Source organism: Nothobranchius furzeri, chromosome 14, assembly GCF_043380555.1.
Source record: "Nothobranchius furzeri strain GRZ-AD chromosome 14, NfurGRZ-RIMD1, whole genome shotgun sequence".
In the NCBI taxonomy this organism is placed as follows: Eukaryota; Metazoa; Chordata; class Actinopteri; order Cyprinodontiformes; family Nothobranchiidae; genus Nothobranchius; species Nothobranchius furzeri.
In genome coordinates this window covers 32906816-32923777 of record NC_091754.1, presented here as the reverse complement: position 1 = coordinate 32923777, position 16962 = coordinate 32906816, and the positions used below count along the sequence as shown (strand labels likewise).

Sequence of the window (16962 nt, the reverse complement as noted above, 5' to 3'; positions counted from 1 at the left end):
GACAAATGAAACTTTAGAGGACAAATACAGTTTGGAGAATTTAAACGCACCACAAATTTTAAGACCCAGTTGTCAAAATTCAAGACTTTTTAAGGTATCATTTTCAAATTCTATGTTTTCAAGACTTTTTAAGACCCCGCAGGAACCCTGTACTTAGTATGACTCGGATGGGTGCGGTTCGGTTTGACAGCCTTTTCCAACAGCATGGCTCAGAATTTTCCCCCCATCTTCCTTAAACTTTTCAGTCCCTGCTTCCTTGTGTTTCAAAGCACGCTGACCAGGTCCATAAACGCAACTGTCACTTGTTGTTCCAGAACTTTCTGGCTGCTGCCTCACTGCCTGCAGCCATTCCCTGGTTCAGAGTATGACAAAAGCCAAAGACCGAGAAAAATGTTCAACATCACTATTTTTGTGTTCCCGTGTAGCATATGTAGTGGCCGCAAAGGTCAAGAGGTCACCTGTAAGAATGGTATAGAACTGAAATGTGGATCCTTTGCGAGAAAGCCTGTTTATCTCATGATCTTCATGTGCCGTTTTCCAAGAACTGTTTATCAAAGCTAGAACAGCATATTTTGGGATCTGGTTTGGAAAGTAATTTGAAGTCAGGTCAAGCTGACCCACAGTCCGGTTTCTCAACACATCTTTTGACAGAACTCATTATTTCTCAAGCTACAACTGCCAAGCTCATCTATTCTTGTATGAAGGAATCCCACTTCATGCCGAGGACTTGATCAGCTTTAACGGTTGTGCAAGGGCATGCACGAGGCATGCTCATGACAGAACTGCATAAAAGCAACATCCCACTTCAAGTCGGAGCTTTTCACTGATGGCTGTACGTGTTGATGCTGATTGTAGTAAAAGGCCCCAGCGCTGTTTTATAAGACATCTGGCTCCAACTCTTAAAAAAAAAAAAAAAAACATCTTATCCTCTACAAATTGGCACATACTGATCTAGGGATGGGTACCTTTGACATTTGAATCGATTCAGTACTAATTCCCGGTACCTAGGAATCGATATCGGTACTTAACGGTACCAATTTTAGATACTTTTGAGTGTTTAATATTTTAATTCTCTTTTATAATTAAATACTTGTTTTTCTCAATATATAACCATATTTGATAAATATCACGATAAATAACATACAACTGTTTGTATTTTAACATTGTCCTTGTAGTTTTATAAGCTGATAATTAAACTGAAGCAAACATCTTTACTGTGATCTAAATTTACTGTGCATCTTCATTCCTTTTGCCGTCCTTTTTCATTTGATTTTTCCTATTGGGAAGTTAGAATTTCCGAGGAGAAAGCGAACGCACCATTAGCTGATAACAATGGTGGCAATGGAAGCTAACATATCAAGATAACGTTATCTTAAACAGTTTATTTAGCTGCTGGAGCAGATTAAAACCATGATGCCTCACACTTAGATCGTTGTCGCTGGTTTCATCTTCACCCAATCACCCGTCGCATTTAGTAAAGTGAAGCCAAACTTCAGAGCACGTTCACGAGGGACCGTTTCAAATTACGTGAATCGGTGCTCAGTCGGTACTATGGAATTCGGTCTGTATTTTAAAAAGTACAGAATTCGGTACCCATCGCTACTGATCACACATACACACACTGATCACCTCCTGCTAGTAAAAATCAAGCCCACCCATTTTTAATTATAATAGCTCTCAACAATCTTTCTAAAGAGTTAGCAATTAAAGTTCTGCATTCATTCATAAAAACAAAAACCTGATTATATTGAGAATTGGGTTGATGGTGACTAGGCCATGTTCCATACCAGCTGGATGTAGAAGTCAGACGGGTCATTGATGTGCCTGACAATAGCGTTGACTTCTCTGTTGGTCGTTGGATACACAGGAGGGCAGAACATCTGAGGCCTCATGGAGGCCTTCACTGAAGAATATAGGCTACAAAAGAATAACAGAACATTAATCTAGCTTAATCAGTAACAGTGCAGAACCTTCAGAGAAATTTCAGAATATGTTCACTGGGTTGTGAATCTATAAATACCTGGCCACTTCAATGAACACCAGGTACTCCCTGACGGAGACAGAAACTTTCCTAGAGTTTGCCATGGGAACTTTACGCAGATCCACAAGTAAAGAATCTCCATCCTTGCCCAAAGGCTGCATGATCAAAGCCTTGCCACTGACCATATTCTGGAACTCAACCTTTGCCTTCTCACTCCAGCCCTCTGCCTGCACACACACAACTTACCAGTTTGCTTACATTGCACTTTTCGACAAAAACAGCTCAACCTTGGTGGTCTTACCAGGTCATAAGGAACCAGGTCCTTCAGAGAACATCTGATGGCTCGAGGAACATATTGCCTCAGCTCCACATTAGCAGCGCTGCTTACTTTCCTTAGATATTTGTTCAAAGACTTCAGTGAAGAATTAGCTGCTCCCTCCTCACTGAAAACAGAATTGCACAATAAGAGATGGGACACCGATGTGTAATACTCAGAGTACCCTGTAGGAACTTAACCTCAAACATTCTCAGTGTTAGTTTATGTTTCTATACCTTTGAATGGGGATGTTTTTGGTAAACCCATAATCGAGGTAGAACACTCGCAGACTAGCCAGCTGGGTGACTGGGCAGGTGTTCACAGCCTCGTTACGTCCTCTCTGGAAGACCTCAGCCACTCTGGTACGGCACCACTGTGCATCCTCCCATTTCACGAAGACCAGAGAGCCTAGAGAGGAACAAAGATAGAACCAATCTGCTACTGCTGTATTCCCATTAGACGCCAGCAGGGTTGGCCACTGTTTGAATTTAAATGACTCTGGTGCCTATCAATTCCCGATTCAGATTCTTTCGAGTGGCAGGGTCCAAAAAAGTTGTTTTAAATGAGCCAGCTAACCACAGCTCTTACTTGATGAATTTGAACTTCCAACATAAATTTAATTTTACGAACAATGAAATCACCTTAATTTAGACAAACATGTTTTCAAGGAAGAAAGAAAAATACTTGCAGCACAATCAGTGTGTTTGCTGCACAATAGGACCAACAGACAGCTGTTGTGATCAGCTATGAAAGGCGTTGACCAGAATTAGCAGATCACATTTTTTCTACGAAGATCGGCTGCAAATTATTCTTCCGGTCAGCAGCATAGGAATCAAAACTAGGAATCGACTAAAAAATGTGAACGATTCAAAGAAAAACTGAGTTTAGTCCTGGGTCCAATCGATGCCCAACCTCAGATTCCAGTCAACAATAAAACATCACAAACACACACCACTGTTTACTCCGTCTTCCTGTATGAAGAAGGAACCATCTTCACTGCACAATCGGTCAATCTTTCTGGAGAGGCCATCTTCTTTTTTCCTCTCAGCTATGTAGCAGACATAGAAGTGACTCGGGTTCACGATGTGGGTAACTTCAACCCACTGGGTTACTAAAAACATTACAAACAAAGCACCAATAAGAATTAAACACAGCAGAAAGTTTTGAAATCAGCCACTGGTGTCTCAGGAAATAAAAATAAAGCTTTATTGTTTCCTGTTATAAAAACTTGAAGAACAAAGTCCAAAAGGGGATTTACAACAGATTTAGGCTGAACAATTTTTAGTTTTCTGATCAAAATTATGATTTTCATGTGCTCACTCCTCACTGCGCTGTTTGTGTGAGAGGGAGGGACGAAGAGGCTGATTCACCGGCTTCATGCGATTCACCCTAATAACACTGCTGATTTTAAAGGGACTTTTCGGACTTTTGAATTTTTATGCTCGCGATTGCCCCCTCAGGCCAAAAGCGTAACGGCAGCTTCAATAGTAGGCTCGTGCACGAGGCACGCATGCTGTACGTGCACACTCCTTGACGAAAATAACAGCTGAGACAGTCCCGTGTGTGTGTGTGTGGCCCGGAGGACAGAGGACAGGAGAACACGCAGCTAATTAATTAAATAATTTGGTTCTGTACCTTTCTCTTCAGCACAGCCGACAAAGGTTTATGATGGGTCAGTCCTCCTGCATGCTCAGATCATTCCCTTCCCTTCCCTGAAAAATTTTTCCAAAATGAAAGTTGAACCCACATCTTTTTTATCTGTGAATTCAATGCCGTTCGTCGAGTCTCAAATAAAAATGTGGGCATCATACTGTAAAAAAATATACCATTAATGTAAAAAAGAAACTCTAAATGAACTATGTTCACACCCAGAATCAAACCCAGGTCTTCTGCATGGGAGTCAGACATCTTGCTAGGTGAGCAACGCACAGTATCTGTAACATTTATATCCTTGACGACAGCTGAAACAACGTCAAACCAAAGAACGGTTCGGAGCGAAAATGGCTATTTTGTTGCTAATTTGCAGGAAATATCTAGAAGAAAGTTCTACAGAAAGTAGCTAAGGGTCCTCAGAAATGTAGCTAGCTTTGTCACTAGGCGTTAGGAACAGCAACAAAGTGGCACTGCCTCTCTCTCTGCTGCTAAAGCTACGGATAGCAAATGCTACGGGCTATGCCTGAGCATGAACGCGCATGAAGCAGCCTGCTCGACCCGAGCAGCTCTCTTTTTCTGTGATTTTACAGAAAAACAGGCAATCACAGTAAAAATGCCAGGGCTCATTCTACAGGACCAGAGCATTAAAGGAGAATGTATGAAGAAGACATTTATTATTTCTATACATGTTTTGGCTGTCAATCTTCCATAATGTCCCTTTAAAGTACAACTTCTCTTTATTTCCATTTGAATTTTGTCTGATGGAATAACAGTTGCAGAATTACCGTAAATCTAAATAAACACAGGAAATGTGTTGTTGTTTGGTGGTCTTGTTTTTGTGATTAAAGACCCAGGCCTTGGTAAAATAATGCAGGGAAAATTCTACGTGTGTTTCTATTAATAAATGCATCTGAAAGCATTTCTTACTTTTAGTTTTCATTATTAGAGTCACATCTTTTTAACGTTTTGACTGTCATGTCAGAAAATATCAATGTACGTTGTGCTGAAGCTTGATTTAAAGAAAATTCAATTGAAAACACAATTCAATTATTTTATAAACCGAGCCACACACCGTGCTCTTGTCCCTCATACAAAAGCTCCTCCACAATCACATCTGGTGCAAAGTCTGAGGTGGTGCTGTTGGAGGAGAGGCTGATCTGGCGGCTCGAAGGGGAGCTGGGTGATGCACTGCTGGTACCTGAGCTCTGCCTCTGTGAGCCTGGGAGCTTGTTTCGAACAGGCAGCAAGGAGGAGCTTCTTATGTCTTGTGCCTCTTTCAAAGGAGGGGGGCAGCTGGGAGTCCCAGCTGATAAGCTTTTTAAGGTGGACTTGGACAAGCTAAACACAAGATGAAAAAAGAATAAGTAAAAAACAAAGCTTCATATAAAGTAGATAGAAAAGACCTTCAAAACAAAACAATTAGATAGATGATGCGAACACAGACACACACACTCAAAACAAAAGTAGGAGAAATAAGTCATTTAATAACAATTAAATACAAACGCTAATACGGACTCACTGGCTTGAGCTGCTGACCTCCATCTTCAGAGATAACACCAAAGACTGGTTCAGACTCTCTTCCTGAAAAACGCAGCTACAACAGGCATACGTGTAAAACATCACCATCATCATACAGGGCCTCTTCATGGTAATCAAGATTTCATGCATCAACAGCAATCATTTCAAGTAAATTAAGGATATTTAGCTTTTGTTATTGTATGAGTCCAGCAAATGTTATTTAAGTTTCAGAATAACAGAAATAAGCAAGGAAGCGTGTGATGAATGGCAAAAACAATAAATTAAACATGTTTAGTTTGCAAAACCCTGGAATGTCAATGTACTCAATCTACTTCTGCTTCAACACGTGTTCCACTGCATGTGGACCCAAACATACATGATTAGATGAATGGAGCTCACAAAAGAGCCTTTAGTGTCAATATGTGTCTCTACTATTTAGAGACGTCTCTACTTTAGCAAAAATTTTAATCAGCAAGAGAGAAACAGGTCCTTGCAGAGCCTGATGAGCTGATTCAATCAGGTGTGTTTCAGCAGGGACAGCAAAATATGCTGCATAACAGACCGTCACGACCAGAGTTGAAAAGTCCTGATTTACAGTCAACCTAACATGCATGTTTTTAAATCTGTGAGAAGAAACCCGACTACCCATAATCTAAAACTTAAAAATGGCTTCTTCAGCCACCCATGTTCTGAGACTGAATAAAGATGAATTTAAATAAAAACCTCATTCCAGTGACTGCAGCAATATGCTTCACATCAGAATAGTCACCAGCAGGAGCCTGCAGGGTCTGTATTACCTGATCACACATAAAAGTGACATAATTCAGGCAGAATTTTATAATACTGCTAATAAAGCTGTTAAGGAGTGTAAAAGAGGAGACCACACGTCTAACCTTATCCAGAATGCAGTACTGGCCAAGGGAGGGAATGCGGCGTACTTCTCTGGCCATCTGAATGGTCATCTCCAACTCTTTAATCCTCTCTTGGACTTTGGGCGCCACATCATGGCAAGTGGAGAACTGGACTTCCAGCTTTGAGAGTTGCACAGTTTTCCTGTTGGCATCAAAATGAGGAAGACAGTTTTAAAGGCCTTCTGAAAACAGAGCAGCAGAAAAGGTTTACTGTGAATCTTTAATGTTTCAGTGTTATGGTCCGCACCACTTTTTAACAGCTTTTATAGCTTTGAAGGAGGCCTGCTGGATCTGCTTCTCCAGTCGGTCTCTCTCTCTCTTTGCTTGCTCTGCCACACCAGCTTTGAGGGTCTGCTCGAACCAGAAACAGCAGGGTTACTTTCATGGACCACTCCAGTCCAAGTGGAGTTTGGATCTCCAGCAGCTTTTACCTCATGAATGTGTTCCAGCTGGGCCAGGGTGTCTGCAGCTTGAGCCAGCGCTTCATCCACTACCTTCCCTACATCTGCGGGCTGTGGAAAACACCAACAGACTTTGTCCTCTTATACTGACTCACTCTACAACTAAAAGCTCCCAGATTCAAACCAAACCCAATCATACCTGCTGCCCATCTCCAGGGTTGGTGTTCATCTCTACGGGTGGAGCCTGTCTGTTTCTCCTGTAGACCTTTGATCTGTCACAGCGCGGGCTTCAAGAAAACAAAAAACACGTAATATGAAAGTCTGGCTCTCAAGGCTTCAGCTGCATGTGGGTTGAATTGTTTGTACATTTTCTGCTTGTTGATTCTGGCCGTGTAGATCAGACCGATGATCCTGCTTTCTTCCTGCAAGCCCAACACTCCAGTCTCTGGAAGGGTTGACTCAAGCTGCAAACAGGAACATCTCATCTTACTCTCAGGCCTCCACTTAAACAGTCTCACAAATAAAAACAAATCTAAAGAACTGACACGCATCAATATGACCAAGACAAAGACACTCAGATTCTTCAGATTTCTGCACGTAACAAAGGACACACCAAATATTCAATATTAAACATCAAATTTACAAAATGATGATAAACATAAAAAATGTATTAATTGTTTCAGATTAACATTTTCCACTTGCAACCCTGCTTATTCTAATTTAACAAGTTAAAGGCATCAAAACACTAAAGAAAATGACTTTGGATCATCCACAAAAATAAACAATAATTAACAAGAGTCTGCTTCTAGACCTGCAGAAAGAGAAAAAAAAAACAAAACAATGGGACACAACAACAACACAACAAGATCCAGTTATCACTGCGTCAACTTGAAGAAATATATAATCAACATTGTTTCACTGAACAATCACACGATAATAAATCACAGTGCATTTAGTGGCACCCACAGCCTTAAGACGTGTTGAACGTGCCCAAGTCCATACTTATGAGAGCACCATGAGAGCACCTGTGTGCATACCCGCGCTTGTTTATGTAAGGTTTCTCTATAGGAGCGTCCAATAGAGAGTGTGAGGGGCCACAGATCTGCCCCTAAAGATGTGCAGGAGATGGAGGGAGCTCCAAGTCCCAGAGATCCAGGAGCTGCCCCAGAGTGCAGGGACCCCAGGGAGACTAAGACCAGAAAAGCCCCCGCCCCCCTCGAGAGGCACAGAGGATCGCCCCGGGGGCCCACAACCAGCAGCCGGCAGAGTCCCGGGAGATATCGGCGGCAAGCCCACAATGAACAAATACTAAAGTATGGAGTTTGATGTCCGGCGTGTGACGTCTGCTCTGGGTTCAAAGCAAACAAAAACTAATGCATGAATTCCATTACAACATAACATTTTTATTGCAAAAATATGCAGCTGCACCTGCTACTGTATTAGCAGCAAAACAACAAACTGCATGCATGCAGTTTCTCAGTGACTTTAAAACATCACCTCCACCATAAAACTTTTTCTGATGCTCCAATACAGAAAAACATCCCTTACCAGGGTTTTTAGAATAAATAAAAAAATCAGAAAGTAAGTTTGAATGTTAAATAATAGTTAACATCACTTAAATGCAACAGCAAATTCTCTCATTGCTACTGAACATTTTCTCCACTTATGTGGTTATGATATAAGGCTGTTGCTGCTATTGGGAAGTGAACTGTGCTGGGCCAAACTAGGAGAATATTAAGATTTTCTGAGGGAAAGAGAAAAACAATTGTCTACCTTTCAGAAGAGGAACTGGCAAAAAAACTACATGGAAAATATGTGAAAACGTTTGTTTTTAACCCCAAATTGAAGAAGTTTACCTAGATCTTAAAAAGCAGCTCAGATGATGAAACTGCAACTATGATTCTGATAACAAGCTAAAAAATTGAACTAGCTCCTCTAAGAACACCGGCTAGCAGAGCTTCTGACTGAGTTTATGTGCAGCAGCAAATCAACCATCCTGATTAACAAGGTTATAAAAGCTCATAAATGAAAAATCACTTTGATGTGTGGGGGAACTTTTCCAGGCCCTCTTTAGCAGGGTGGGACTGGGAGGAGAGTGCTGTGGCCTTTTAGCTGGAAGCTAAACGGAGCCTGGGGCTAACATCACCACCCGGTGGAACACTAGCGACATGAAGGTGGGTTGGTTCACCGGCACGTGTCAGAGTCAGCCCGGTAAAAATGATTAACCACACCGAGTGGAGTCACGTTCACGTTTGAAAGCAGCGCTGATTCCAGAAACCTCAGCACAAAGTACGTTTGTTGCTCTGAGCAACCCCCGAACAAGGGAACGGCGCCGCTAACTCAGTTCGGGTGTTGCGTTTCTCCCTCCGTACGTAGGGGGCGGGCTTATTACGTAAACGGACCCATCGGGTTGGCCGCATATCAGAAGGGCTACATTTCATTGGTCAAATAATACTTCCGCGTAAAAAACAGAGCTGGTTTACAAAAAGTTGATGTATGACACGGATGGAAATGTTTGAACCAAACATTTATTGCCGTTTTTGATATGCTTTGCGATGGGCCTATAGCACGTCCTGTTATCCTAATGACGATAATTTTTCGATATATTGTGCAGCCCTAATTTAATTATATATTGAAATCTTTTTTATACTTACATTTTTGTTTTTGTGAAGCGCCTCGTGATTTTTATCTTGAGAAGCGCTACATAAAAGATTGTTTTCTTTCTTTCTTAACATTCATGGACTCACCCATCTTGTCTCACGATGAGGAAGGCTGTTTGTTTAGCATCCAGGAAACAACAGAGAACGTCTCGACTAGTAGAAGCTTACTGTTAGCATGAGCAACTCCACCACACAGCAGAACTCCTCCAGGCGTGTGTTATTTGTGGAGGTAAAACATCAACATTACAAATCAGTGGTAGAGTGAATCTTTCTAAGCAAAATCCCTGAAAAGGGAACAATAGATATTTCAGGGGTTCAAAATAGGGCTGCAGCTATCGAATATTTTAATATTCGAGTATTCTATCGAATCCTCCATCGATTTAAGAGTATTCTATTTGACCACGTTTCGAGTGAAACGAGATTATGGTCTGCTGCTAAAAATATGAAAATAAAAAAGCTAAATTATAAAAGGCTCAATAAAATATTGAATTGGTGGTGTCTAGTTCCCTCTTTCCCAGCTGATATTTAAAGTTAATAAATATTTTATGGAAAACATTTGACGCACATTTCATAACAATTAAAGGTTTGTATTGACCTCATCCTATAGTCAAAATAACATATCTAAATACTCACATATAATCTGTAGAATTTAATTATTTCATTAACAAGTTCAGTAGTAAGCTACTAGAAATGCTAACATTTAATTTCTACCTGTAACAATGTACTTGTGGTATATTTATTGTATTATGTACAGGTTGGCAACATAATCTAGTCTAAATTGTATTGAAATATAAATTGTTAGTAAATTATGTGCTACAATTGCTTGCTATAACATGTCGGAGTCGACTTGTAGGAAAAACCAGATGGTAGCTGCAGTGGCTCTGCCCCACACCTAGGGCTGGGGGTAAACGATTATTTTTAAAACGATTATTCTGACGATTATTTTATCGAATAGTCGACTATTCTAATGACTATTTATACAATTAATCTAATGATTATTTTTCTATTGCACAGTTAATAAAAACCAAAAAATCTCTAATTAATTCCTCCCAAAAATTGATAAATTGTTACTGTAAGTGAATAAACACTACAAGCCTTCCATTTTGTTTAACACTGCTTTTATTGTGTTGTGGTTGGTTATGTTCTGGTGACGTGTAGAACTTGGGAGTGCAGGCTGCTGCCTGAGAGGTGGTTGGAGACGGAGTGTCTCCATGCGGCTTTGTTTTGGTCACTTATGTGCGTGAGGCGAGTGGTCTTACGACTCTTCCTGGGGAGTTTGGCTCGTGTGCAAAAAGGAAGGGACAGTAATGTGGGATTTAAAAGTTAAAATGATGATCAGGTTTATTTACAACTACAAAAAAAAAAATCTTTTCATCCACAGGTTGGGAGTAATAAAACTAATTCTGCCTGTGGGGAATTAAAACAAAAGTACAAATAAGTAGGGGTGTCCCGCTGGGCAATGATTACAGGGTTCTGGACCAAAATAAGAATCTCCAAAGGTCCAAACTCTAAACTGGGTGGTTAAACCAAACTCAAGGTGATATTTTAAACTAAACCGAAAACCCACAACACTCTAAATGTAATAAAAGGGAGATCTGCACCACAAAAAAGATTAACTCTAAACCAAAACGTAACAGCTTATCCAAACGCAAGAAGCTGTTAGCGAAAATGCTAACAGTAGCTTTACCAACGTTAAGTTCAAGTTACCAAGTTTAAATAAACCAAAAACACCCAGCAGCAAACAGACCAGCACAGAGGAGAGACTGCTACCACCAAAACAGCTCTCCTAATGTCTGAAAGAAGCTCCTTTATGAAGGGAGAAACGCTCCCGGTGATTTTCTGCATCTGCGATAGAGACGGAGCAGCGCATTTGACCCCGGAAGTTGTTGTTCGTTGCCGGGAGACGAAGGCGGGCAAAACACGAAAGGAACCTAGTAGCGGACGGACGTGGTTCCGGGTCTTTGGTATTTGGCGGAGATGTTAGTGAAGGTGGAGAAGAGGGCGAACTAGAGGAAAAACAGGCAGATTCCACCTCTATTTACAAACTCCTGGGGATGCAACAAGTGGGCGCGGTGCGTTGACTACCGGATCTGACGTCGACGAATTTTTAGAATCGAGCCGTCGACGTCATCGAGGCTTCGCTACAGCCCTACCCACACCACTGCAGATCCACAATTATTGGGATGATAGGGATTTTTCTTCCACTTTTGGAGTTTAGTTGTTCACAACCATCAAGTTTTTTCCGAACCACACTTGCTCATGAGAATGCTACCCGCTAGCTTAGCATTAGCAATTCTACTTGGAGTTTAACTCTCGATCCCAAACTTTGGACCGTGTCAGCCTTTTACAATGGTTTCTCTATTTTCCTCCACAGCACACGATTACCTTATGGTGCTCCAGCAAAATGTGTTCAGACTGTGGATCGCACATTTAACGAAGCTTCAAATCAGTAAAAAATAATAGAAAAAAAAAAAATCGAGGAATTTAATGAATCGAACCATTCAAATCATTCGATGATTCGTTTCAGCCCTAGTTCAAAACCTTTATAGAATACAATCATGCCTTTTATCAATAATTTAGAGAAAGTGTGTGATTTATATGTTAATTCAGACGTGAAAACACTTCATGTAAAATAATCATGGCAATCGACGTGAAACCGTGATAATTTCTCAGACTATAATCGTCCTTCCAAAATTAATAATAGCTGCAACCCTAACTAAGCATGACTACAAATCGGACGTCAATACGTTGCATAGAACCCCGGGTTTCCACAGGAGCCGTCAGCAGCACGTTACTGCAGCAGCACGTCTTGCTCGCGTAAACTGCTGCTTGGCCCTTCCCACGAGACGCGAAGCAGCAGGGGAGCAGCTGTCACCGACCGAGCACGAAGTCACACGAGTGACTTCGTCAGTAAACACAACAACAAGCAGGAGAAAACTACAACATGGCTCCAAAATGTTTGTGTTTTATGTTCTGTCCATTTTATAATCGCCAATACGGACCTGAAAAACAAAGGAGACCGCTAGCTATGTGATAACTTCTCACGGGGCTGCACAGTTAGTAACCTTTTTTAAAAGTAAAGCAACCGGAAGGCAGTACGTTCTTTATTCTGAAAATCTCGGGAGCTTCTCTCCATTTCCGCATCCGATTTCCTGTCGTTCCTTCCCCAAAAATGTCGAACTTGACCCGTTTCAGAGGCGTCGCGCATAGAAAATAGAACCGGCGCGTAAAGGCCGCGACATGCTGCTCCTGAGACGCGGCCGACTCGCGCTGCTGTCAGCTGCTGACGGCTCCTGTGGAAAGCCGGGGTAAGACATCACCTCCTCTTCCCTAGCGTAGCTGCTACTTACCACATGGCCAGATTTATGGTAGCTCTATCCCCCTGAAAGAAGGATTTGAAGTTTGTTAAACTTACAGCCCCTTTCCCTCTGCTTTTCTCCATGTCTGGTTCAGTGACGTCCCTTTGGTAAAGCGCATTTGTAGTTCTGTACCTATTTTCACACAAAACCTAAAATAATGTTTCCCCCGTAAAAAAAAAAAAAAAAAAAGCGCTTTCTTGGTATCAAAATGTGTCTTGAAAATTCGCGGACATCATATGTGAAATCCATGGCACAAACGGAATTACAAAATAGCGTTTTTAGCCCTATTGACTTGAATTTTTTTCGATATTCCAGGGACCTATGGTCCTTAATAGGGCTGCACAATAAATCGAAAGATTATCGTCATCGCAATAACAGGACGTGCGATAGGCCCATCGCAAAGCACGTCAAAAACGGCGATAAATGTTTGGTTCAAACAGTTCCATCCGTGTCATACATCAGCTTTTTGTAAACCAGCTCTGTTTTTTACGCGGAAGTATTATTTGACCAATCAAATGTAGCCCTTCTGATATGCGGCCAACTCGATGGGTACGTTCACATAATACGCCCGCCCCCTACGTAGACCCTTAGGATGGGTGAAACGCAACACCCGAACTGAGTTAGCGGCGCCGTTCCCTTGTTCATCATGCTGGCTCAGATTAACGAACACACTTTGTGCTGAGTTTTCTGGAATCAGCGCTGCTTTCAAACGTGAACGTGAGTTTGCTCGGTGTCGTTAAGCAGCTGATAATAACCGGGTTGTCTCCGACACGTGCCGGTGAACCAACCCACCTACCTCCATGTCGCTAGTGTTCCACCGGGTGATGTTAGCCCCAGGCTCTGGTTAGCTTCCAGCTAAAAGGCTACAGCACTCTCCTCCCAGTCCCACCCTGCTAAAGAGGGCCTGGAAAAGTTCCCCCACACATAAAAGTGATTTTTCATTTATGAGCTTTTATAACCTTGTTAATCAGGATGGTTGATTTGCTGCTGCACATAAACTCAGTCAGAAGCTCTGCTAGCCAGTGTTCTTAGAGGAGCTAGTTCAGTTTGTTAGCTTGTTATCAGAATAATAGTTGCAGTTTCATCATCTGAGCTGCTTTTTAAGATCTAGGTAAACTTGTTCAATTTGGGGTTAAAAACAAACGTTTTCACATATTTTCCATGTAGTTTTTTTTTGCCAGTTCCTCTTCTGAAAGATAGACAATTGTTTTTCTCTTTCCCTCAGAAAATCTTAATATTCTCCTAGTTTGGGCCAGCACAGTTCACTTCCCAACTGCAGCAACAGCTTTATATCATAACCACATAAGTGGAGAAAATGTTCAGTAGCAATGAGAGAATTTGCTGCTGCATTTAAGTGATGTTAACTTTTATTTAACATTTAAACTTATTTTCAGATTTTTTATTTATTCAAAAAACCCTGGTAAGGGATGTTTTTCTGTATTTGGAGCATCAGAAAAAGTTTTATGGTGGAGGTGATGTTTTAAGGTCACTGAGAAACTGCATGCATGCAGTTTGTTGTTTTTCTGCTAATACAGTAGCAGGTGGAGCTGCATTTTTTTTTATTTACGTTGTAATGGAATTCATGCATTAGTTTTTGTTTGCTTTGAACCCAGAGCAGACATCATAAGCCAGACGACATCAACACTGCATACTTTAGTATTTGTTCATTTATCGTGAGTAATATCGATATCGCAATAGTAAGCACTGTTATTGAATATCACAGCTTTTCCTAATATCGTGCTGCCCTAGTCCGGAAGTAGATGGGGGTGACAACTTTTGTTTTTTATTACATACGACTCATGTTTTGATCATTTGCAACCCTACTTGCAAGTGCACAGAAACCCACAGGTGAATTTACCTCACAATCAGGGCATATAACACCACTTTCCCACTGGATGGTAAGCAGGCAATTTGTGCAGAAGATGTGGCCACATAAGAGCACACGGGGCAAGTTGGCATCCACACCATCTTCTGGAAAAAGACAAGTAGAAGCAAAGCAACAGGATAAATGATGATGCCATTCAAATATTGGAAATGTATGAATGAGTCATTTTGTTTCTTCAAACTCTAAACAGCCCTCTTTCACAAAAATAAACAGACTTAAAAAGCCTTGGTCAGTTTTCTAAGTAATGAATGTTTTCAGGTTTATTATGTGAAGATTTTAAGCCCTGTTCATTAAAAACAATAAAGACAACATTTTATTCTAAATATCATAAAAAAAGAATCATCCCAAAAAAGTCGGATGGTGATAAGGACAACCGGTACAACTAAAACTCCAAAATACTAAATTTTCACCAGTGCGTGAAGTAAACTTTTACTACGCACCACTTTTAATAAACAAAAGAGTTTATGGTACATTTACAGTACAATAAATATATTTTAAATTATTTCCAGTTGTTGACCTTGCTTCACATATAAGCATTTCTTACCACCAAGACTATGGGAAATAAAACTTTAATTTCTGACTTCTTTAAGTAATGCACATGAATCCAATTATATTATTTGTATCTGTCTTACTGATAAACATCATTAAAAAATATTTTTAATTTATTGTGGGAACTACTCAATTCAAGCAATAAACTTACCGCCAAGTTTGGTAACTAGCTGTATTCGCTAGCTACGGTAGTTAGCGGAAGCCGCTAGCTAGCTAACTTACAGATCGTGTAGGTCCTAACAACACGGTAAAAAAAGATTTAAAACTGTAATGTCCGAGATGTTATTATCTTACCAATAAGTCTGTAGACGTCTCCGCATAGCTTGCAAATTACAGCATGTGGACTGTCTTCCATTTCCATCATTACACCAGTCACAACCGGTCACAACTCACTACTCTGTACTGTGCTAACACGTGCCAGCGCCAATAAACCTGCTTTAATCACGTGGTAGCAATGGTGCATTCACTGACCAGATTGTGTCTGGGTTTTCTGACTACAATCCAATGTTCTAGTGTCGCATTGTCATTTGTAGAAGTTTCACAGAAAAATTCGCAATAATAGAAGGGAAACTGGAGAGTAAAATAAATTTAAAAAGTATAGAGCTGGACTAAAACAATATGAATACAAAAATCACCTGAAACCAGGTTTTGCACCTTTAATTAATTATTCATCATATTTCAGAAGTGAGTGGGAGCCAATTAGGATTATTACTGTTTGCTTCAGTTTAATCAACTAAAACCATCTTAAATTACTTGAAAATAGAAGAGGGAAAGTCAGGAAAAACTAATTTGTTCGGACTGCATTTTCTATATTTTATTCATTTAACAGAAATTATTTATCGCAAAGCTTTTGATTTTGGTTCATGTATACAACTCAATAGTATTTACAAAAATTTACTTTATGTCCAATGAATTGGTCATAAACAAGTTCAGCTAACAACTGAATTACTTACTGACCACAGAAGTGTTGTTTCTAGGTATAAATGCATGGATGAAGGGGTGTCAGTGTCTCCAATCACAATACAGTTTGGAGAGCATCCAAGGTAGAAAGGATTTTCATTGCTATTTGCAGCTTGTTTTTTTTTATAAATATTTATAATATTTGGTTTATGATGATTTAATGAACTGACAACAAAGTTAGTTTTATTTTATTTTCCAGACCAACTGTTTCCCACTGGGACAGTTCAATGATGAAAATGACAACCTCAGTCTTCTGAGAGGAAAGTTTGATATTTACCGGTTTCTGAGAATATTTTTGCATTTATTCTTTATTTACCCAGGAAGGTCCCAATGAGATTTAAAAGTTCTGGCCAAGAGGCAGCAAAAGTAACATTTACAAAATCAGTTACACAGACATTTTATGTACAAAATTACAAAAGGTAGTTCCAGCACAGGGAGTCCATCTCAAGGGCTCTCAGTCTGGTTTTGAGTCTAAACAACTTGGTAGTTGGTGGTTCACATGGCAAGAAACTTTTTGACCCATTTCTCCCCATCTGAAAAGCTTCAGGATGCTTCCGATTATCTTGATTGTTCTTAAAATAATTTTGGCAGATATTTCAACTGGTGGTGTGTTAAATGCTCTCTAAAATCAGTGTCTTCAATCTCAGCAATAACACACATGAACAAAAAAATAAATGCTTCTCAAGAGGAGAGAAGAGGTGAAAGGACAGTCCTGTGTGTTAGATGAGATCTTCCTCAACTCTCATCTGGACAACCAGTGTATAGGGAC

General features: G+C 40.4%; 1 protein-coding gene across 3 annotated transcripts in view; it reads right to left on the bottom strand.

The window, feature by feature from the left end:
• Positions 1–15682, bottom strand: part of rnf17 (ring finger protein 17) — a 66895-nt gene extending 51213 nt beyond the window's left edge. For 2 of the 3 annotated variants that reach the window (XM_054746605.2, XM_054746606.2), the window contains exons 1-15: positions 15528–15682; positions 14658–14770; positions 7147–7244; positions 6980–7067; positions 6811–6891; positions 6627–6730; positions 6362–6521; positions 6192–6265; positions 5470–5544; positions 5023–5288; positions 3250–3408; positions 2534–2705; positions 2283–2424; positions 2021–2208; positions 1788–1917 (exon numbers count right to left, since the gene is read on the bottom strand). In XM_054746605.2, coding sequence (XP_054602580.1) covers positions 1788–1917; positions 2021–2208; positions 2283–2424; positions 2534–2705; positions 3250–3408; positions 5023–5288; positions 5470–5544; positions 6192–6265; positions 6362–6521; positions 6627–6730; positions 6811–6891; positions 6980–7067; positions 7147–7244; positions 14658–14770; positions 15528–15597 — 1920 coding nt within the window. In that variant the 5' untranslated portion in view covers positions 15598–15682. The remainder of the gene's footprint in view (positions 1–1787; positions 1918–2020; positions 2209–2282; positions 2425–2533; positions 2706–3249; positions 3409–5022; positions 5289–5469; positions 5545–6191; positions 6266–6361; positions 6522–6626; positions 6731–6810; positions 6892–6979; positions 7068–7146; positions 7245–14657; positions 14771–15527) is intronic. The other variant, XM_054746607.2, reaches the window with a different exon arrangement.
• Positions 15683–16962: the final 1280 nt, after the last annotated feature.